The sequence below is a fragment of the Myripristis murdjan genome, chromosome 15 (genome assembly GCF_902150065.1).
Source record: "Myripristis murdjan chromosome 15, fMyrMur1.1, whole genome shotgun sequence".
In the NCBI taxonomy this organism is placed as follows: domain Eukaryota; kingdom Metazoa; phylum Chordata; class Actinopteri; order Holocentriformes; family Holocentridae; genus Myripristis; species Myripristis murdjan.
Window position 1 is genome coordinate 12,003,094 of NC_043994.1, and position 24,205 is coordinate 12,027,298.

Consider the following 24,205-nt stretch of genomic DNA (forward strand, 5'->3'; position numbering starts at 1 on the left):
TTAGGGAATTCTTGCACGTGTGGTAACTCCTGCACTGTCCCCAGCCACCTAGCTTATGTTTTGTAGATTTGATGTTTTGGATTTCAAAAACAAAATGAATATTATCGACTGGAATTTAATGCTGCTTTACCAAATTATACGTGTGGGCACGTTGAGTCCTGGACTGCAAGCTGGCGGCGTAGTCACTGATAATACATTAGTAATAGCAGCAAATTCATGACTCAAGGAGCTAAATGTTAGCGTTTTGCAATGGCTGCTGTGACTTCTTTTTGTACCCTTTCTCGTTTCGTTAACAAGACTCAGTCACAATTTCGGGCGCTCGCCGCTCCCAAACGGATGGCATGGCTTTCGCTGTCTGCCCCGCGGTGTTACACGTCGGTAAGGGTGTTAAAGATACTGTTTTTGCTCACCTTCAGCCTGGTGTGAGGTTACATGACTAACCGCTAAACCATATCGTTGATAACGTTAGGTCATGTATTATGTAGATCTGTTTCCAGTTACCAGACTTACAAAACTTGCCTTGTAGGAGGCACGAAGTGGAGAAATCGAGCCTAAGGAGTGTTTGACCCAATGCTTTTGTACTACAACTGCATCTTTTTTTGTTTTTTTGTTTTGTTTTGTTTTTTTTTACTGCAGCTGGTGCTTGTCTAGATTGAGGGGTTCAGTGTTTTGCTCAAAGACACTCCAACAAGATACCTGGATTGTGATTGACACAACACCTGCGAGGGCTGAACCTGTAGTCTCATCAAGCCTTTCAATTAATTATAGTGTTTTCTTTATTGTTGTTATTATAGGGGAATTCAAGCTCGCCACTTGAAAATCTCTTCTCTGGACTTGAGAGGTACAAGGACCTGCAGAGGTATTTCAAAAGAAGACTAAGGGCAACATACAGCAGGTTCTCTGATGTACCTTATAATTCTGTGGTAAGGCCAGCCTTGTGCTTTAGTTTTAAATCACTTCATCACCACAACTCCAGTATTACCTGATGGGATCTGGTACATAAAGATGTGCAGGAGCCTGATTTGATGTTATAATCCAGCCCCACAGTACTGTTTGCTGAAACACCACCGTTCACAGGAAAAATGACAGTCATCCAAGTAGCTGCCATCTCAAGGCACTTGTTTTTTTTTTTCAGTTCAGTGAAATTGCATATTATTGGTGTAAATCAGTATGATTTCTCTCATCTCAGGTGTGTGGATATCACCACGTGTATTTTGTTGAAGCTGATGGCATCTACAGAATGGACAGTAGACAGAGTAAGCTCAAAGCATTTCTAAAGACACCCAGCCGTTTTTATATGCTAACAACATTCACAAGCAAGTCTTTGCATGTGTTATCCTGAAGTCTGTAGCAGTGCCATCAACAACTGTTCTCTGAAAGCTAGAAACTCACCTGAGAGCTGTGATGTGGTCACATTTTAAAGCTGACACAAGGAGAATTAATTGAGAATGAAAGTAAAGGGTGGCTGGCAGAACATCAAGAATAATTTCATATGGATGAAGTTATATTTCCTTTCAAAAAATGAATTATAACATGATTATAGAATAATTTTTATTGTAGTGCCGAATCAATTAATATCCTGTTCATTTTCTATGTCCTTTTTCATCACAAGTTTGTCCTGGCTTGTATCTTTTTAAAAGAGATGTTGTTCTCAAGTATTGTGTTGACTGTTTCACAGAGGTCACATGCAAACGGTGACCTCTGTTAACATGTGCATGTGTTAGCGTGCCTTTTCCCAGTGTAGGCTTACATCCAAATGACTTTTTATGCGTTCCATCATTAGCAACACTGACATTGCCAAATATGATAATGACTGTTTCATGTGCCTGTTTTAGATGACCCTAAGCCAGAGAAGGTACTAGATCTGGGACAATGCTCTGTAAGGGAGGAGACAAAAATAAAGAGAGAAAATGGAGAGCAGAATGTGGAGTGGACCATCCAGAGGGTGCGTCTGTCCCCACAGGAGAAGCATCTTGCTGCCACACTGAAGACTTGTGACGGTGAAGAGCATAGGTGAGTAGAATCACATGATTTGTGTGACATTTGCAATGCAAATAAAGCTGGCGAGTAGATCATTTTGGGGGGTCATATTGTTCTTTAACCACAAGCTTGACCGAGCTGAACCAATAAATAGATGACTGTGCTGTGACTGTCAAGGTGTGTCGTGTTGAGGCTTGGAGAGCGAACCTCACCTCCTCTGGAGCCGCCACAGATCATACTCACACTGGACAAGGTCTTCAGCTTTGGTAAACTTTCCACTATTTATACTTATAACGTGTTTTCTCCAAACAAAGCTCTAGCCAAAGATATACAGTTAAATCTGCAACAGGCGAAATGAAGGTGTCAGGCCATTGCTAGATTTAAAATTATGTCCTATGTGTCCACGCAATAATGAAGCAAAAGGATCTTATACACACCTGGATGACAGACACTGGGAGAATGGCAGAAATTTGCAAATAAAGGTGACACTCCCTCACATATAGTGCAGATGGTTTGCAGGAGTGTAACCTTTGTTTATGTGTTCACACAGTAGGACACACCTCTCTTCAGTGAGTTTCTGTGAGGCTAGATTTACAAAACCTACATTTTTTGTCTGAATACTGCTCTTAGAAGTATAATGTGTGTCTGCATGTGTGTGTGCAGAGTGGGCCACAGAGGAGGTCCTACTTTACACCACTCTGGAGGGTCTGCGCTGCAATAGTGTGTTGCGTCTGGACTTAACCCCCACTGGAGCCAGGATAACCCCTGTGTTGCAGGAAACACAGCCTGAGTAAGTGTTTGAATGTATGGGGGACACGTGTGACTACAGTTGTGAGTCCCATAAGTCTTCACTCATACAGCTTAATTTGAAAAGTTGTGGATATGAGGTATTTCATTGATGCTCTCAAAACAGAAGGCTTGTTCCCGAGTTATGGGAATGTTATATATGGGAATGTTATATTTGTTGCCTGTCTGTCTTCTTTTTCCTTCTTGCTTTTTCTCCCTCCCTCACTCAAATCTGCACTCTTTCCTGTCACACCACCCCTGTTTTGACCACCAACATCTCCGCAGGGTGTTCGTAGAGGTTGTCCTTTCCAGTGACCGGCGCTTACTAACTATCAACTGCAACAGCAAGAGCAGTTCGGAGGTGTGGCTCATTGATGTGAACACACCCGGTTTGGAACCCATCCTGGTTCAGCCACGCCAGCCACAACTCCTGTACCATGTCGAGCACTGGAGGTGTTGGCTGATTATACTGGCCAACACAGGGCCTGGACAGGAGTACCAGGTAGAATGTGCACATATGTACTGTTCAACACTGTGAACAGTACAGCATTGAACAGTACGAGTTCTGGACTTACTTCTCCAAATCTGTGTTTCAGATTGCAATTGAATGTGTAGACAAATCTGTAAATATGCATTAGATATAAATGGCTGAAAAGTCAGAGTATTTTGCTCCAAGAGGTGGAAATGCAGACAAGTCCTCAGTCACAACTCAGAAATGCCTCTCAGTTGGCTGTTTTTTACACATGATTTTTGCTACACTACTGCCATGGCAGAGATCTGCAAATGCGTGTGGAGATTTGTCTTTAACTCCAGGTTTTCTTTGCCCTGAGCTCAGTCTTACAGACTCACACTGAAGGTTGATGCTCCTCACTAAAGAACTGGATGTCTGAAGGAGGCTGCACACAGCAGGATGCCATGCAGCAGCAAAAGTCACTGAACTCTTCCCTACTGATTTAACAAGCAGAAACAAGCACACCTATGTTTCCATGACTTTCCATCTTGGCTAATGAGTGACTGGTTGCTGAGCACACATTTGCAGATTCCTGTACACATTCACAAATTTCAGTATGCATTGAGAAATTATTTTCTGATTCTGATTGCACACACACACACAGACTGAGATACAGTTACACAACTCTCCACACATTTGCAAATAATTCCACTACAATAATATCCTCATAATTGCAGCTCATGTTTGTAACTTCCACTTTTCAGTGGTTGCTGTTTTCCAGGGTTGTTGCAAGATTAGTTGATGCAGGATGGCAGTATCGTGTATACAAACAAACATGCATACACACACACACACACATCCATAGTGCAACAGATTGCAAGTTTGATCAGCCAGTTCTCTATGTCTTGAAAATTGCTCACATCTTCAAAACTACTAGTTTTAAACTGAAAAGTTTCTTTTTTGTGTCTATTGGCACACTACATTTTGGACAGAGCTTTTTGGCTGCAAGCAGTTGGTCCTTAGGAGCAACATGAACCTTATACTCATTTAAGACCCTGGTAGCTCACAGAGTATCAGATTTTAAAGTGTAAAAAAGGGGAATATTTTTTCTCTTTTCTATAGTAGCCATATATAATGAATGTGGCTCTCCTCTCCCCTAGGTGCTGAGGGCCCCTCTCTCCAGGCCGTCCATGGTCTCCTGGGAGCCTTTATATGCCCCTGACCCAGGCATTGCAGTCAAAGACATGGAGGTGGTGGGCGACCACTGTGTTTTGGTTGTCAGAGAGCCAACTGGTGAGCTTGCCCTGACTGTGGTCCCACTAACACACCCTCAGGAAGCATACGCCATACAGGTCAGTAAGACCAAAAAGTCTCTCCTTAAATTCTGAATTTGTGGTCCTTTGCTTTCATACTTTTCCTCCTCATGCTCTGCATAGGTATAAGAGAGGAAGGGCACGTTTCTTTATTGCTTCTTGCCTTTTACCTCCTTACTTTCTTTCTTGTGCTTGCTCTCTTTATCTTTTGTTTGTCTTTATCTTTTGTTCCATCTTTTTCTTACACCCTACTTACACACTCATTCCCTAGCTTCCATCCTGGGTCTGTGCCATTGAAATGAAGAGACCAGACGTGGCAGACCAGCACAGTGATTTAGAGTTCCTGGTCTCCTCTCCTGTCCGCCCCCCAGTGCCTTACTGTCTCCACCTCAAGGATGGGCTCATTTTATTGGGCACAGAGGAAGATGGGACCTCCCGAGAGAACCAGGGCAATTACACCACCACACGCTTGGAGGCCCACAGTCAGGTACAGTAGGAACACTTGATGCAAACACACTGAAAAGTTATCTGCAGGGAGGTAAACATTGTGTCCTATAGTCTCAAGTGTCCACCGATAATACTCTGCTGACAACTGGCCACCAGAGAGAGACCACAGTGTCTCTGTGTGCATCTGTCTTTCCCTCTGTCAGCTCTCCACAGTTTCTCAGATATCCTCATCATGTCCTGTTCACAGAGTTGCAAGAGTGTTGCAAGTTTGTAAATACAAGTTTTGCAAGATGAGTAAGAGTTTTTTAAAAGATTAATTAAAGTGGCCTCTTTAGTGGCATCTTCTCCATCACTAGTCTCTGGATCTCTCCTCTATAGGACGGTACCTTGGTGCCAGTGACTGTGCTCCATGCAGAATCAGTGGAGTGTTTGAAGGAGGCCCCACTCCTGGTCCATGTCTATGGAGCTTATGGGAGGGATCTGAACATGGAGTTCTGCCCAGAGAGAAGACTTCTGATGGAACTGGGCTGGGCTCTGGCCTACTGCCACATTAGGTAACACAGCAGCATGGAAAGTGAACGATTATGATGTGATGGATTACGAAACGATTACGAAAGTGATGGATTATATAGTGGGATAATCTAATAGCAATCTTCACATGAGGAATGACAAATTGGGAAAACCAGGAGGGTTCCTGCTGGGCTGATGAGGGCTGCTTGCACAAATTGGTATGGATCAGTTTTATATACTGATCAAGATGACTTGCTGCATGAATTAAGTGCTGATGGTTGCTGTGTAACTGTTGTGCATGTCTTGTTTTGTCTGTGTGTCAGGCGAGCAGTGGCACACACTCTCACACACTATTTTTTGCCTCATTATTGACATAAAGAAACCAATCACAATATTTTGCCAACACTGGATGTTCCAGGTTAGTTGTCGCAATGCAAATCAGCTTTCATTCATTCATTCTGTTGATCCATCTCCACAGTAAACTTGGAATCATATGTTGCAGATTTGGTTCAGTTATGAAATGTGTGGATTTCCTAATGTGAAATATGTTGGTAACAGGGCATGAAGGAAATTAATAACTATAGGTGAAAATCTGATCTGTGGAATTGGCTTATACAGATTGCATAACATTGGTGGAGGTGTGAGCTCAGATTAGTCTAGTTATTGAATAAAATAAAAGCAATGAAAAATGAAAATTCCATGTATTATGAAGACATAATAGGGGGAATTGGACAAGGGGGGAAGAAATAAGACATCTGTATGTAAAAGAATTAATTTGGCTATAGCACTTTGAATCAATAAGTCAAGTGTTTGTGTGTGTGTGTGTGTGTGTGTGTGTGTGTGTGTGTGTGTGTGTGTTTGTACTAGTTAATTTAGCAATCACACTGATTGCTTTGGTATTCAGTTATCCTGTTCCCCCTCCTGACAGCAGGCTGTTTGGCAGCAGGACACTTCCAGGTTGAAAAAAAGTCTGACTCCAATTCTGGCACTTTTGTGTAGAGTAATGTCTGATTGTGAATGAGTATCGAGCCTGGAATCAAACCTTCATCTTGTGTTTTCTGTGTTCAGTTGCATCTGTCAGCTCTGTCTTTTCACTTCCCAGGGGCGGAGGGGAGCGGGGTCTGTCCTGGCACAGGCAGGCTTGTGAGGAGGGGAAGCAGAGAGGATTGGAGGACCTCCGAGCCTGTCTCCAACACCTCTTCTCGTCAGGAATCTCCTCTCCCTTACTCACCGCCCTCACCTCCTGTAGTGCAGGGGCTGTGCCCGTGGGGGCGCTGTGCAACACAAACCCTCACCTGATGCGGGCTGTTATCCTGCAGGTGAGATCTTTTTTGGGAAGAGTACCTCTATTAACCTGGCTTATGCAAGCATGTCAGCACCAAGAGCCCCACTACTATACTTAGATAAAGTACAGCGTGAGTACAGTGATTGGCTGCCACTTAAAAAACAACTGAAATCCTGTGAGTATTTGTCACTTTACTGCTGGCAGTACACCAATGTGTTTGGATGTGGCTATAGAACCAGTATTGGAGAACCTCCAGGATGTTAGTGGTTCACAAGAGCAGCAAATGGTAGCCTTGACTACATTTCTATAGAGAAACAATGTATTTGCTCTTCTCATGGTTTTTGGATTGCGAACTTAAGTATCCACTGATCATGAATTCTATGACAAAGTTAGCTCAGTAACATGGATTTACCGGGATAGACCAAAGGACCCCTCACATCTGCCAGGTTACATCTTTGTGATTATGTATGCATGTGTGCCTCAGTAGAAGGTTGATAAGAGAATCTGTTTGTTGATGAGAGGTGGAGCTTGAATTATGGCACATACAGTACCTAAAATAAACTGTTACTTCACTGATTTCCCTATAGGGGAAATTATCCTTTTCCCTGTGTCTCTTTGCTTGCCTTCCTCCACAGAGAGGTCAAAGGTCAGGGTCAGACAACAAACCCAGGTCACTCTGTTGAGCAGTTGTTTCAGCTGCTCATTACAGTTCTCTGCTGTACCACATGAGCCATCTCCCTTCCTGTGTTCAGGCTCCTTTTCTGGATGTGTTGGGAACCATGCAGGACCCCCGTCTCCCTCTGACTGTGGAGGAGAGAGAAGAATGGGGCGACCCCCTAGCAGACCAACAGCACAGACTCACCATTGCCTCCTACTGTCCCCTTCACAACATTACTCCTCAGGTATGCCCGGGCAGACAGCAAAGGGGGAAATGTTGGCTTTGGAAGATGTGTTTTCTCTCCACATTGTTCACCCTGTGTACCGGAATTTGTCTTTTTTTTTTTGAGGTTGTTACATATCACAAGTATCTTGATTGAACAGTGAGGTTGTGGTTGATCTGGTTTCCTTCTTAATGGAGTGCAAGCGATGTGGTCTATGCCTGTGATTTTTTTATCTGTGATGAAGAAAATTTTGAAAATACATTTTCTAAGATTCAAACTGAATACACACACAGTTATTTGTTTGTTTAAATTTACCCACCAGTGTAAATTGGCCAGTATGGTTAATACCAGATAAGTTGAGCAACAATTTTCAGTTCCCTGTTGCACACATTTCAGGCCAGAACCAGTATTTGAATTACACTTTCCAAGACTACTGAAAGACAGGCCTACTCTACATACAGCTAAATTGAAAACTTAACAGTGTACATCCAGAAGCTCTGTTTGTTTGATTGGACACAATGTCCCACTGATGGCTAATATGTGTTAAACACTAAAATTTTTAGAAATACTTCCCTGTCTAGAACTATAGTGAAGACTATGCTTATTTACCCTTGTGTGTATGTGTGTGTGTGTGTGTGTGTATGAGACAGCGTTACCCCTCCATGCTGCTGACGGCCTACAGTGGCGATGCCAGGGTGCCCCTGGCAGGGGTCATTCAATACACTGAGCGGCTGAAGAAAGCCATTCATACACACTTCACCATTCACCCTGTGTCAGGCAAGTACTGTCAAACTCTCTCTCTGTCTCTCTCTCTCTCACACGCACACACAGAGTGAAGTAGAGGCTCAGTATTGTCATCTAGTTTGTTGATGGTGTAGATGCATATGTGTGGCCTCTCTGCACGTGTATGTGTGTACAAGAGAGAGAGAATATGTGCATTCCACTATGTATTTCTAAATTTGCTCCACATTGTTTTTGGTGTAATTTTCACACAAGCAGAGGCTTAATAGTTCATGGTCAGCTCCCAGTAGTAGTGTCAGTGTGTGTGTGTTTAGCCAACAGTAATTGTCCTGCACATTTGTGTGTCCACCTGCCTGGGGAAAGTGGTAACAGAGCATTGAAGTTCAACACCAAAGAAGTACAGCATAGGTCACCTTCTAGCACAGTGTATAAAATGTGTGTGTCAGCGAGTTGCTGTGATTTCTCCCCGACGGCGATTTCTAGACGGGCTCTTTCTCCCTCTCACTTATAATCTCCATCCACCACATTGGTTGTACTCATCTTTACACCCCTCTCTCATGCACAGCCTTCACTCCCCTCGTTTCAAATGCACACATTATCTCTCTCTCTCTCTTTCTCCCTCTCTTACTTTCCTGTTGTTCATACACACATAAACTAGTCAGTTAAAGTGTGTGTATGTCTCGCTAATCTCTCTCCCTGCTCTCCAGAGTCTTTGATAAAGTGCTGATGGCAAAGACACGTGCGGGCGGGTGGGCAGGCCCATTAGCATGGTAAAGAGATAGTGTATCAGAGCGAGAGAGATTAGACGCCACAGACTGGGAGCTGTCAAGGTCAAGACCGCACTTGTGAAACAGCCCGTACCACAGAGACAAGGTGGGGTGGTGGAGGGGGGAAGAGAGGGGGATAATATGGAGGAGGTTGGGAGGAGGGAGGGCAATATCAGATGGGAGCAGGAATGAATGAAAGGAGAGCAAAGATAGACTGAGGAGAGAGCGAGAGGGAAAGGATTTGGGGCGATAGGATAGAGAGAGAAAGTGGGCATACAGCGAGATAAGAGAAATGTCCGAGGGAAGTTTGAAAGATCACAGCTTTTTGTCTCTTTTTTTCCCCCTCCACCTCCTGCTCTCTCTCTCTTTTTTCCTCTTTCTTGTAGACTATGAAACAGCACCAAACGTGGTTCTGAATATCCAACATGGAGCAAATCACCTCGGACCAGAAGATTTTGAGCTGATGTTGGAGGAGGTAACTGACTCTCCTCTTAAAAGGATCTGTCATACTGAAATTCCTCTATAAATAAGGCAAAATAGAGCTGCTCACTCTGAGAGGTGTAGATATTCTTAAGTAAAATATTGTTTTAAAGCCCAAATAGTTTTCACAGTATAAAGTACAGATATGAATCCATTTTCTCATCCTCCTACAGCTTTAAATGCTGGTTTACTACCCCCCACCCCCCACCCCCCCACCCACCCCAAAAAAAGGTTACACAGAAAATTTTGTCACCAGTTTTCAAGTAAAGCATGCTTAAGCATTGTTTCAAAACATGTTTCAAATTCTTGTTAATCAACAGTTTTGTGATTAACAACATGGATTCCATCAGTGATTGAATCAGTCTTACATATCGCCCTTTGGATACCTGTTAGAAATGCAGATTTACTATATAATGTCCTTAAAGTACAGTTTATCTGTCAGCAAACAATAACCTAATTGAATAAATGTGATAATCTAGCACTGCTGCGGTGTTCTTTGATCATTTCTTTTAAATAATGTGGAATCCAGCCAGCATCATAGTAAACAAAGTAGAAATTCTGTAGCTCAGAGTAAATGGTAATCCTGTCAAAGTCAGTGTTCTCTTTGTGTGGCTTATCTTGATAAATAGGAGTAAAACAAGTCATTGTATAATTTACAATCCACCAGTTAACAACAGGCAGTGATGACCATAATATAATCTCCACTCCAACACCAGAACATAGTTTTATTGGCCTGTAAAAAGAAGCGGTCAGTGTTTTTCCGACTTGTCATGGACTCTGCTCACTCAAGAAAAATCCACAGCATTATGTAGTAGTGCAGAAACTTTTTGAACTTTGTAAAACATAATAACGCTAACTTTTATTTTTGAATCAGAATTACTGCATTTTTATGAAAGTAAATTCACTTGGTTACATTCCCATTGAACCAACCATTTCTCCTTATCAGCCACACAAGAACTACTTGTATGACTTTTGAGAGAATAAAACTTAGTTGATGTATGCAGACTGATAAAGTCCTTGGCCTTCTTTCTCCAACACAGAGTGCCCTCCAGCTCGCCTTCCTCTACACTGAGCTTGGCCTGGAGCCTCCGCGACATCCACGCAAGAGAAGGACATAGCAGGGATACACTCAGGGATTGTAACCCAACCAAAAGCCCACTACTGGTGCCAAGGCAACCAGCGCTACAGGAAGCTTCATCACACCAGTGCAAGAGAAGATAAGAATGCTGGTGGCTTCATCCAGAGTTAATGTGAAGTCTAATACCAAAAGGCACTGTGCGGAGAGGGACTTCACGTTCAGCAGTTCAAGCTGAAAATACCATATCTGTGTAGTAGGAGGAAACACTGAGATCTACCAACCTTCTATATAAAAAAAAGTTATTTATTGCCCTTAAAAAGATATTTATAAATATGCAAGGAGAGGACTATTTGATTGCAAATGCCCAGGCGTAATGATCTAAAAGCATGGTGCTGTCATATTAGCATTTATAAAGTATGTCTATAGCCGCCAGGTAGCAGGCTTTCTCAGAGACATAGCACTGCATGGGGTGGCTGGGATTAAAGCGGGTGTAGGTGGAGTACTGGATCACCAAACCCTCTCCCGCTGCAGTCAGGATGCGAGACTTATGCAACACTTTCCCATCATTCTCCCGGTCAGTGCTCATCAGCACCATCAGCTGGTCCGGCAACTCGCTAACAGTAGAGAGATCCGTGACCGCGGATTCTTTGCCAAAGTTGAGGACTATGAGGAAAGCCCGGTCAAGCCCATCCAGCTCTCTTAGGTAGGAGAAAACATTAATGTCGGCGTGGACGAAGCAGAACCAGCCACGCTGGAGTGGGAGCTCTGACTGACGCAGGGTGTTCAGAAAACGATACTGGGCCAGAAGAGAGCCTTCCTCTTTCTTCTGGGCCTAGAAGGGAAGAGTGCCAGGAGGACAGATGACAGAACAAGTTATGTTTTGTTAGAATGGACACTAGAGATGTCACAGCACCAGAATGAATATTGTGAAATTTCACAATTTTCAATACCTAACTTGATATGATGGCATAAACAGAAATCCCATTTAGCACTCAGTCCTTTGTTTAAAAACATATAGAACTAAATCACTCAAGAGAAACTTGTATGGATTTAAGTATGTAAACATATAGCTGCATTGCAACAAGAACACAAAGTTACAAGCACAACACCTGTAGCCTGTAGCCTTCAAAAACAAACAAAATAAAGCAGCCCAACAAAATACTGATTCCAAATTAAAGGAAATGTCCTGCTTTAAGGACAAATAATGGCGTGATTATGTACTCATTTTAATTTACAATCCTGTAAGCATGACTGCAGCTTGAAGTTTTTCAAGTAATTAAACATGTAGGCTAAGGTTATATTAGAGTAACAATACTGAAGTTACTGAGTGAGGAATCAAGTTGTGTTGATACTGCCAATAGTAAAAGTATTAACACTGGTGGTGATTTCAGAATTTTGCTATTAATTTAGCATGTCAGTGTCAACTCAGGACATCCTGCCTGGGTACATACAACAAAAAACATCTTTAAAAAAATTCTGATTCTCTTAAGATAATTGTTTTTGATTTAATCGGGGAAACACTTTAAAGACAAGGCACTATATATCCCCAACTAAACGTAATGTTAACAGTAAAGCTAAGTGCCTCACCACAGAGTGAAAAGCCCATCAGCAAGTTTGTCTCATTTAAAAATGCTACGTCACTTGAAACATAACATGGTGCCCATCACCTCCCTAGCTTTCTCTACACATAGATTGAAGAAAAACTCTTGCTGCATGTTGTGTCTCAGAGTTCTGGGTAGGTGAGACCTTGTGCACGCACCTCCACATTGACCCTGCTGTAGTCAGGGTGTACAGGCAGCCAGGTGATGTTGGTTTTGTTGTTGAAGCCCGCGTTCATATCACCACTCCACTGCATTGGAGATCGCTGAGGGTCCCGACTGGCACTCTGCAGCGAGGGGACAGGATTCAGCCTGTGTTTTGGCACTGATCATATATGCGCACATTTTTAATGTGTATTTGCATATTTGCAGAATGTCTAATGCTCTCTCTTTCACCACATACAAAGTTAAACTCTGTATCTTATACATTAGTAGGTGTTATTATGTCACTGTTGAGTGTCCAGTCTGCTGTTTAAGAGCATCTTCTCTGAACAACGTCCTGTAATATGTTCCCCTGTTTTGTGAAGTGTCGTCAACAGTTAACCTGGTTGAATTTCTCATGCACACATTGCACAAGGCAAATGAGGGGATTCCAAGAAAGAACAAAGGATTAAATTAAGCAATTGATTTTTGTTTCAGTGTTTGTACTGTACTCACTGCATTGTATTTGCCAGCAGGGTCCTGTATCTGACTCTGTGTAACATTGATGTTCTCCATGCCGATTTCCTCGCCATAGTAGGTGGTGGCCGTGCCCTGAAGGGTCAGCAGCAGCATGTTGATGACATGTATGTAACGTCGTCCAGCACTGGAGGTGATCCGAGGTTTGTCATGGTTCCCCACCTAATGATGGCGGAGAGGTAGGGTTTAAGTGAGGGTAAGAGAAAGGGTGAAGTGGATGTGCAAGAGGTTGAGGAGGAAGATAGTGAAAGTTAGAGAGAGGCAGGATTGATAGAGAATGTGGGATAGAAACTTCAGAGGGTATTCATTAACATCTCAAAGTCTGACATCATGGGCAAGGACACGCACAGACTGTTTCAGTGTTACAGTTAGTGATTTTGCTCAGCCAACTGCCAAGAAAAAAAAATATGGAGACTAGATTTGATTCTCTTTTAATTATAATGGAGAGCAAAAGATAAAGCAAAATTAGCAGAGATGTATTTATAAGACCTATCCGTGCACGGAAATGCAATGTTTTTAAGTCTTTTGAGTTTTTAAGGATTTTAGCTAAGTTCATTACTGCATAAATCATCAATCACTGTAGTTTTAAAAAAAAAAGACGTGTGGGAACGTCGACAGATAACAAATGTCTGAGGCAAAACTATGAATGCATTTTCCCTTGTTACACACAGTTGGGTTTAGTTAGAGTAACCACATATTACTCTGAATTAATTGTGGTATATAGCCACAGGGACAGTTTGGGAGGTTTTTTGTGGAATAGCTGCAAAACCAGCACAAAGTTGACATAGTTGCTGTGTCCGTGGCACCTGGTGATCATGTAACCTGGTAAGGCTAGCTCATTTGACTCACCACCCAGTTGGGCCACTGTCCTCTGGGCATGTTGGACATCCAGAGGTGAACCAGGTGTTGAACCCACAAGCCACTGGTGTTCTGAGGCAGGTCGAGCAGGTAGAAGTTAAAGGGGAAGTCACTCTCTTTAACCAGTGTGGTGCCATAGTACATCATGGTCTTGTCCACCTCGTGGTAGTCATATGATTCCGTCACCATGAACCTGGCAGCAGGGGAAGAGCTTATGTTGTATGTGAAGTCTAAATGGAAACTGCTTTTCAGCCATAAATGGGCAACACCTCCGGCAGGTAGCGCTAATCAGCTGGTAGTGCTACTAATGCTGGACAGCAGGTGATTCTTGACAGCTCATTTTTATTTATGTGTAAGACATGTATGCTGTACGATAGGTGAAGCGAGCACAAGTCAAACTTCACTCAGCAGATGTTCCCAAGGTGGATGATCTGGTCCACAGCCTCACACATACACAAAGGAAAGAGTTCAGAGGAACAGAGTCTTGCAAATCACGATTTTACAATAATAGAGTGTCAAGGCAGCAGACGCATTTCAGCACTAAGCCATCACAGGCCTTTGTTTCGCCTATGCCCACTTGCAACATACATACACAAATGCCTCCATTCAAGCAATCAGACAATCAACACACATTTGATAAAACACTCATCAGTAACCAGCCAAATACATGACAGTGATGAAAACCATCTGCAAATAGATGTATGGAATAAATATTAATACATAGGCAATGATAAAAGTAAATGCCAAAACACAACCCCCTTTTTGCAAATACCAAAGTACAAACACCTCTAATATAAGAATGAAATGTTCAGTGGCCAAGGATTATCTAGGTGGCTGCCATAACTTCTCCATTCAACAATGCAAAACCCATCCCCCGACAGCACCCATAGCACCCATAAATGCTGCTTTGCAAAACCAAACATGCAGAACTGGCCAAGACCTCATGTGAAGGTATCAGACAAGGACTTAAAAAGGACTGTCACAAAAAAAAAAAAAAAAAAAAAAAAAAAATGCATTATGGCAACCATATACCACAATAAAGTATAATACATAAGATGGCCCAAACCATCTTGGGCCATTGAATTTTTCATGCATATTAATATTGTTGGTGCTTTGGTATTTGCTAAAAGGCGTTTTGTGTTTTTGCATTTACATTTATTACTGCCCGTGTATTGATATATATTTCATGTATCTATTTGCTGATCTTTTTTAGTGATCTGCAAGAAAATATTCCAGTGTGCTGGTTTCTTCAGTGATATATGCTGACCTCTGAAAGTTGAAAGTGATCCAACCCCTACAAGCTGTCTCTGCTTCACTGTAAACAAAGGTTTTAACATCCCATTCCTTAATAAAGTATGAATCATTATTACCAAATCACACAACAATTGGATTTCATCTAATCTTTATCATCTAATCTCAGTCCAGCTAAACACAGTCCACATATCTCCAGGTAGAGATTACAGCTTGTACCTGTATCTGCCAGGCTCACGGCTGAATTTGTCCATCTCCGCCCTCCATTCCCTCAGTAGGTCATGTAACCCCAGCTGACTGGTGGTGTAGTCATGGTGGAGGTCCCACTCTGAAGTTACAGAGTCCTAGAGTGTTAGGAATAAAGTAAAGTAGCCATTACTTGTCTGCAGTTGCTAACTGGAGGTATAACTCTAATGGAAGCCCCAGTCTGAGGTTATAATCCTAGAAAATCTCAGGAATAGCACATAAAACATCAGTGGTGGAGTTCTTTAAAGCATTAAGAAAATATTTCTCTTGCCTGGTCAGCCCAATGGGTAAGAGTTTTACATGCCCCCAATATGTTTTTGGCGGTCCATCAGGCATAAGTGAAAATAACCACTTTTCCAGATATTTAAGTTATTTGGGGGAGTCACTGTGGAAATTCATGATATGTCTCTCCATTTATCTGTCTTGCTGCTGGTTCGTGTTGTGGATGCATTTAAAAAGGAGTCGGCTTGATTTGCTTCACTTGGAGATTGCCTAGAATCTGGCTGAAACTAATACTGAAATAATGCTAATATTGACACTAAATTGGGACTTACAAACATTTGGTTGCGAATTTATTCCTTCGGTGCAGTAAGGTTGTTGCCAGTTAGTGGGCCAATAGGTAGAAACTGCTTGTTGTTTACACTTAAATCAAATATAGCAAATGGAAGACGGATATTCAAAATAGCAGCTAAATGATAAAGGAGTGTGGGAGTGGGATTTTCAGATATCTAGTTTTATGCTAATTTTACTGGTGGAATAGACACTGATACAGATGCGTCTTGGAAAAGCTAGATCAGACCAATGATACATTGTTATGGGAGGAAGATAGGGTGGGAAAACTGGAAAATTGATTTAAAAAATGTGAAAAGAGACAAGGAGAGAAAAATAATCATCTCCTACAAGTGAGTAAATCCGAAGTATCCAAAGTAGCCGAGGCAGTCAGACAGTCTGGACTCAACCCATTCAGGCAACAGAAATTATAACACAGACAGTTATAGGCCTCAGTTCCATAACGGCATGATTTTTTATTAATACAGTATTATTGCACTAATTGAACTCAAAACGTTACTGGAATTGTACTGCTTGTTTGAAGAAAGGTATTTTTTATATTAGTACAATGCCTGTTTGACACCTAAATTCTCTGTCACAATGGTGTGTTACCTCTTGTGAAAGCGTCAAAAACTCTGCTTAATGCCTCTGTTTTTGTTTAAAGCAATTATACAGCACAGCCTTTCATGGCTTATTGCTTAAGTAGAGCAGTCAGTCAGTTGAGGTGGAATGCTGCAAAGCAAGTCGACCAGCCAGTCAGTCTCGGTGTTCTAGTGTTATTCTGCAGCGATCAGTAAAGCCCAATCACTTTGTTAATCCACTAAAATATGCCTCTTTTCTAGTAATCTTCCCACTGTGAGAAATAGCTTCAGTCTGCACAGAACAAAAACTCTTTCTTATTAAGTTCAGGTCTGCATGAAACAATAGTGCCATGTGAACAGCAAGAAGGGCACTAAATGAACACTATCCATCAGCCAGATACAATTTGGATCGTAAAAAACTCTCCCACTCCTTTGAAGCTGCACCCTGACAAGACACACACAGCCCCATATAATCAAAATATAATTACATTACTAAATAAGAAGAGGATTCTTTTAGAGATCATTAACCAAAATGAACCCTGATCTCCCGAGGCCACAGGCAGAGCAGTTACAAGGTGATGAGAGAACAATTGAGCCCCAGCAGAAGCTTTGTCAGCACAAACTTGTCCATTGGTGTGTTTGCACAGTACAAAGACAATGATCAACAATAGTTAACTTTCCAAAGTTTGTCTGGCCTTCTTCACTGGCTCTGCTAAGTTGAAGTGTGTCATTAAAGGGGTTGTCAGATTGTTATCATCACTGCTGTGACTGAGCTGGTGTCCATCTAAGTATAAATGAGTGAGGTGGTGTTTGTTGTGTGTCCAATCAGAATGAAACTGTGATGATTTTACCACAATTTTGTCTCCAAAAGCAAAATCACATCATATGAAATATTGATGGATGAAAAGCCAACAGTAGAAACACAGCAGTGGGCAGCTCCCCAGTGTATGATGCCTGCTTCTTATGGTCAGTTGATCTAAAATGTAACCAGTGGCACAACTATCACGCTTTCCAGAATTCCCAGCAGCATCCCAGGTTGCCGATTCCACCTGGGGCACCTTCCCTGCCAATACAGATGGACTCATTTCAACTGGCAGATAAGATAAGATGCTCTTTTCCAGCTTTGGTGGCCATGTAGTGGCAGAATTGGTGGGTTGAGCCAGGCTGGCAGACAGTGCTGACTTCTAAGTGCAATGTCTAACAACCATTCGTTACAAAAGCACAAGCAGGGGCTATTATAAATGATCTACGGTTGGCTTGGATCCAGCAGGTGTAAGTGGATAAGACTGAGGCAAGCGAGGTCATGAGGTTTTGGGAGGCAAAACTCACTGGAGGTTTGTTTGGATCCACTTGTGGTTCATCCCTCAAGTGCGTGGCCTCAAGGAGGTGCTTCACTGCGTCCATGCGGAACCCATCCACTCCCTTTCCCAGCCAGAAATGAAGGATGTCCTGAGATGACATGGGGAAAAGTGTCACATATGCAATGGCAGATCTAAAGTTTTGGGGGGGCCTCTTGTCTTCATCCCACCCTTACAATAGCTTTCTAGTTACATGCTTCACTCACTAACAACTTAAATGCCTCTCACTTTAGACCATAAATAATAATCATAAACAATTTAATTATACAGTGCTGTTCCAAACAAGGTGCTTGCAAAGTCCTTACACAGTTTATAAATACAATTAGAGAGCAGATGAGAGACATACAAAATTAAAATCTAGATCAAACACACAAAAATGAACATTATAAGAAGGCATGTACTTTGAGTTATTATTAACTTATTAAAAACATTACATGTGGCTAGTCTGGGTCTGAGCTCCACTGGCAGTGCATTCAAAAGTCTAGGAGGTCCAACAGCAAAGGCTTGGTCATTTTCTACCACAGCCACACTTTCTAAAAATCCCTCTTGATATGTATAATCTATCCTTTCTCACTTTGGCTTTTGTCCCACTGTTCTCTCATTTTTTGCTCCATAGAAATCAGAGCTTGTCCTGTGACCCTCTCTTGACACATGGTTGGGATAAGAGGGCACATTTAAGAGAGTTGTCGGACAGTACTTGAGCTGACATTCTCTCAAGTCTGCCTCATATTCTCCACTGAAAATAAATGAAGTATTAAAGTCACACACTGTATAAAATTCCCCAAAATTGAAAAAAAAAAAAAAAAAAAAACCTCAAAGGCTGCTGAATGCCATGTCTAATAGCACAATCCACTATTTCCAGCTTTATAGCAATCCCTTTTACATCTGTCTGAGCTCTTGCAAATCCTTTTCCTCAGTACTTCTATGAGTATTCTCTCAGTGCCTTTGTGCAAGCTGTTGAACCACACTAGCATACAGCATGAAACTCTATGTCATTCGTTTTTGCTGTATGCTGTTTAGTGTTAATACTGCCTAAGAGTCCTTCTTCTCTGTCACAACAGCAGTGATGAAAAGACAAAGCTTTCACTATCTCAAGCAACAGGTACCGGACTGCCATCACACCATCAAAGCATGCTTCTCATCTGGTTGTTGAAAGAGACTTGAGAGTAAGTTGCTTAACATGTTGTTGTAGGATTGCCCAGTGGTGAACACGGGAACTGAAGAGACAGTATAATCACAGTGGAAGCCCGAAAAAGAGACTGAGAGCACAGATACTTTTGATGCAAGCATGCGCACATGCACACACAGACATAAACGAGAAAGGTTTATCAGCTGAAGGTAATGTGTAACCAGTTGGCAATCACCTCATTGCTACAATATTCAGAAATGATTATGGATCCCTGTGGAGGAAACTGGTGTATCTTCATTATCAAACAAATTTTTCTCCTGACCTTCAACCAAACCACACACACTGTCCTGTTCCTTAGCAACATTACCTCAAGTTACCTTCCCTTTCTCCTCCCTGTTCCCTACAAAAAGCCCTGTGCCATTTTACACCTTAGCCCTTAGATGCATAAGTGGGTCAAAAATTACCCATATTAATATCTTTGCAATGAAAATATTTCATCTTCTGACATTCTAGGTATTCCTCAAAAATCTTTTTTGATACTGTCCAATTAAAAAAAGTATTTACTTTTAGTATTTTTTTAAGAAAATATATGTTTCTAGAAGTTTTCATAAGTGGGTTAAATACTATCCATATGCATTTCCTGTGGACTCTTATGAGAACATTTGATTTTTATTAAGTAAAAAGCCTCTTTATTGTTGAGCACGCTTCAAATGTCAGTAGTGTAACCACTATTTTACATATTATTTTTATATATAATATCATTACAATATTACCTTTTTTAATGGCTGGAACTCTTTCATGACACTAAATTGACAGCAGTTGCAATTACCTCTGTTATTACATTTATTACCACAAGTTGTAGAAGCATATTTTTCATAAAATCAGCCTTTCTAGATATCCAGCTCACACCATGTAGCTAAGTTAGCAAGGTAGTAATACTACTAGTAGTAACTTTATTAGTATGGTTTTATTCAAAACAGCTTGCTAACATTATTATATGATGATATGTTTGATATGTTAATTCAATAAAGTCTAGCAAAAGGATGAAAATAATTGGGTTAATTATTGAAAATTACATTGAACTTAATACGAGTCATTTCTGACCCATTATTGAAGACTGTAGGTTCCAATCACTATGTGCATCTAAGGGTTAAAGAACTTGTGTTTTCCTCATTTTGCTGTTCTTCCTCTATGGACAAAGTAAACTTCTATTTGGTTCTTGGACTGTTGAACCCTAGGGAGTCTCTTCATCAATCCCTCAATTACCATTGCTGGCTCACAATGAAGGAAGAGAATGAAATAGATGGGAAAGAAGACACTGAGACAAGAGTGCAACATGACTTAATCTGAGTGACCATACATTATAAATGATTTGTGGGCTGAGCCAGTGACAGAGAGCTGGGGAAAGCGTGTACCAATGTGTAGCATGGTGGAAAAGACAAAAGGCCTTGACAGAGTATTGAGATGAAAGTGTGTGCAGGGTGTCGTGTTCTTACAATCATCTCTTTGCGAACATGTGGGTTTCTGAAGTTGAGGTCTGGTTGCTCCTTGAGGAACTGGTGCAAGTAGCATTGTCCTCTGACTTCATCATAGGTCCATGACGAGTTCCCAAACACACTCACCTGAGAAGAGGAGCGGAGAGAGAGAAGATGGGAGTTAGTTTAGGGGAATAGATGTGAAAATGATATTGAACATCGTGTTCACACATAATGCAGACAAAACTGGCGCGTCGGGTCAGATGAACTTTATACCAACCCAGTTATTAGGCTTTGGTGCAGTTGCATTGCAGTCAGCCCAGACATAGTAGTCTTTGTAATGCTCATCTCTGGTGCGGCTCAGGTTGAACCAGCGGTGCTTGTCACTGGTGTGATTGGGAATGAAATCCATGATGAGCTTCAAGCCTGGAGGAAACATAGAGCAGGGTTGAATCAACTGGAAGACAAACACACATAAAGGCAGAGAAAAACGGACAGACAGATTGTTAGTCTCAGCATGCCCAGGCAGGTCAGACAGAGGAAACATCAGAGGCTGGGGTCAGCTGCAGAACAGCAGCCCTGCAGCAGGTACTTCAGCAGGCCACATCCTTGGAGACACAGGGGCATGAACCCAGGACCTTCAAGAGCAGCGATTCCAGACCCAGGCCACCCCACTACCCCAAAGGGTACCACACACATACTGTATATACTGACAGCCACCCCTGAGTACACACCTTTGCTGTGCATTTCAGCCAGGAGTTCTTCAAAATTGTGCATGGTGCCAAAGAGCGGGTCGATGGCCTTGAAGTCTTCCACATCATAGCCAAAGTCCCTCATGGGAGAGCGGTAGAAGGGAGTGATCCAAACTGACTTGATGTTCAGATACTGGAAATGATGCAGCTGCTCTTGCAAACCTGTCCATCCAAAAAACAGAACAAGAACAAATGCGAGAAAGAATGAATGCAATTGTGGGACTTGTATTAAAAGCGATGCTGTCAAGTGAATGCACTATAAGCCCATCAGACATTATCAGACATCAGAAATGTTCACCTTTTACTTCAGTGTAGAGTCAGCCTACCAAAATGTTCCACACATTCTTCTAGTAATTTCTTCGAGGAGGTTGATGTGAACATTTTTTCCTCAGGTGGGAGTGTATATTTACTGAACATTCAGTGAACGCAGTACTTGCCAGTCTGTTATGTCCATTACTCATTAGTCTATTACTCATACTGGTTAATATAACATTATCTACAGCAATACTGCAGTAAATACAAGTTTCCTGCAATGGATAATGACACCTTAGATGTAGCTGGATGTATAGTGTGTGTGTGTGTGTGTGTGTGTGTGTGTGTGATGAATTCCTTGACCATGTATGCATAGTAAAGTAAAGGAAAAGTTTAATTCTTCTAATAGGATTTTTTCTATAAAATTGTGTGAAAATAATTATATATAACTATTAAAAACACGTTATAATTATTCTTAATAATAATAACCAGAACTAATAATAATTTAGTACTATTATTTTTAAGGCTTTATATTTAGAAGATGTAATGCTTTTTAGCTTTGATGTGGGCCTGCATTATTTGCGTAGCCTACTTAAGGAGGAAGAGTTTTAAATAATAATCATAATAATAATAATAATACTTTAAAAATAATAATAATAATAAAAGAATACTGATACTTTTTATTTGGACACGTCTAGTCTAAGGAGCTCAGCTGTAGCGCGGTAATGTGGATCCAGTTCCAGCTTACCCTGGAGGTCTCCCACCCCGTCTCCGTCCGAGTCTTTGAAGGAGCGGAGGTACACCTGGTAGACCGGGGAGACCTGCCACCAGCTCAGGCAGCGGGGCGACAGCGCGATCACCGTGATGCTCAGCGCCACCAGCGCCAGGGTGCAGGCCACCGTGAGCCAGAACAGGATCTCACGGGGCACTCGGTACCGGGCCTGGCTGGAGTACAGCAGCAGGACCTCTTTGGGCATCCCGGCGAAAGGTTTGATCTGGGTGTACTCGACGGCGTCCGAGTCCAGACACACGCCGGTGGAGTCACGGCTCTCCTCGGGGCCATTGGTGGTGGTGATGTCCGCCGCCCTGTCCGCCTCCCTGTCCGCCTCCTGGTAGCCCGGGTTCCTCGTGCACTCTCCAAGCTCCATGGCCTTCTGTCGGCGGCCTTGGGTCCCTTGTGGAAGTGCAAGTTTGCCTTTGGTGCAATTTAGGACAACAAGCTGGATACAAGGTGTGCTGGTTGCTGTCCTTGAGTCTCACAGTGTAATGTAGCAGCTTTGAGAGGGTCATAGTGCCCTCTTACACATGCACACACACACGCACGCACGCACGCACACACAGAGCTCCCGCCCACTCTCACTTTTACACAGACACACAGGGCTCCGTCCTTGCTCTCACACAGATCAGTGCCATGTGTGGAATGTGGGAAACAGGAGAGTTGGATAGGAATGGTTAGAGATTAGCCTGGCGGTGTCTTGTTGCTCCCTTGGCCGGCCTCAGATCTTCTCAAGGCAGTATGGTATTCTTCAATCCAGGACTGGCAAATTGTCCTGGTAACTTTAAAATGTGTCACCAAATATTTCCTGGATTATCTCTTATTGTTACCAGTCATCAGCATTGATGCCTGCATTACTAAATGCCCAAACCTAATCGTTTTGTTTTGCTAATTCAAATCAATGTCAGCAGGATCTTTTCCACAGTCATTTGGACAACATGCTAATCCTGCTTCGTGGAAAATTCCCAAGGCACCAAGACAACACTGCACCAGTGTTTTAGGGGCCACAAATTTCACACATTCACACACACGCGCGCACACACACACACACACACACACACACACACACACACACACACACACACACACAGGTGCTAAAGAACTAAAGTATACTACTTTCTAAAGAATGCAAATATTAATGTAGCTATTGTGCTGTTTGTGTAAAAAAAAACAAACAAACAAAAAAAAACAATTATTAAACAAGCAGTGCCAAAAGAATAACACAACTGGCTACTTTAGAGGGCACCAGGCTTCTGGGCTACCAGACAACGTATTAACCAATATGTAGTTTGTTGATAAAAAAAAAAAAAAAAAACCTGATTTCTTCATGGGCCTCTGCTTTTGTTTCCCGGGCCGTGAGTAGTATCTTTTCTGGCAAAACTGAAAAAGGTATTAATAGACCTATCATGGCTTAGGAGATGTCAGCTTTATAAAAATTATAAAAATATGTTTCTTTGTTTTACTGATGAATTGAAAGGGTAAGAGAGACAGATTTTCCAAAAACACATGGAACTGAGTATATTATATATCATATAATATACTCTATATACTATGTAATTGCAAGGAGAGTTGTAGTCTTGGAGGATTAAGCAAATTCCAATACAATAATTGGTGTCCTGACTCAATTGAGACACCTTGGCCACAATGTTTTATTCATCATATAACTTTATCTCTTGAAAAAGGGACGAAAGGAGGATGAGATGAATACTTTAATCTCCTCCTCATAGACCTCCACTCACCGGGTGACCTTTCACGCCGACAAGGTGCGTCATTCAGTAGTAGCAAAAAAAAAAAAAAAAAAACATGGAGTACATTTCTAAAGTACACACAGATATAATATAAAACCAAAAATGTCTACTCTGCTAATAATGAAAAAAAAAAAAAAAAAGATAAAGACAAGTGCTGGATGTCCTGTCTGTCCACACAGTTCAGGACACATACAAATTACAGTGTGTATTGTGTTGGTATTTCACCACAATGAGTG

General features: G+C 41.9%; 2 protein-coding genes across 2 annotated transcripts; one reads left to right on the forward strand and one right to left on the reverse strand.

Annotated features, from left to right (window-relative positions):
- The first annotated feature begins 25 nt into the window (after window positions 1-25).
- Window positions 26-12,948, forward strand: prepl (prolyl endopeptidase like). Its single transcript, XM_030071063.1, has 15 exons — window positions 26-378; window positions 795-923; window positions 1,190-1,256; window positions 1,836-2,013; window positions 2,158-2,246; window positions 2,644-2,770; window positions 3,052-3,268; window positions 4,378-4,569; window positions 4,802-5,017; window positions 5,356-5,531; window positions 6,590-6,806; window positions 7,525-7,674; window positions 8,304-8,430; window positions 9,548-9,636; window positions 10,682-12,948. The coding sequence occupies exons 1-15, from the start codon at window positions 250-252 to the stop codon at window positions 10,757-10,759; spliced, it is 2,181 nt and encodes a 726-aa protein (XP_029926923.1). The 5' UTR covers window positions 26-249; the 3' UTR covers window positions 10,760-12,948.
- Window positions 10,342-22,594, reverse strand: slc3a1 (solute carrier family 3 member 1). The gene is made up of 10 exons (XM_030071064.1): window positions 22,195-22,594; window positions 21,177-21,356; window positions 20,723-20,868; window positions 20,464-20,589; window positions 17,810-17,929; window positions 15,324-15,448; window positions 13,845-14,046; window positions 12,975-13,157; window positions 12,479-12,604; window positions 10,342-11,551 (listed from the first exon to the last, which is right to left on the reverse strand). Exons 1-10 carry the CDS (start codon window positions 22,592-22,594, stop codon window positions 11,120-11,122), a joined length of 2,040 nt encoding a protein of 679 aa, XP_029926924.1. The 3' UTR covers window positions 10,342-11,119.
- Between the last annotated feature and the right edge of the window lie 1,611 nt (window positions 22,595-24,205).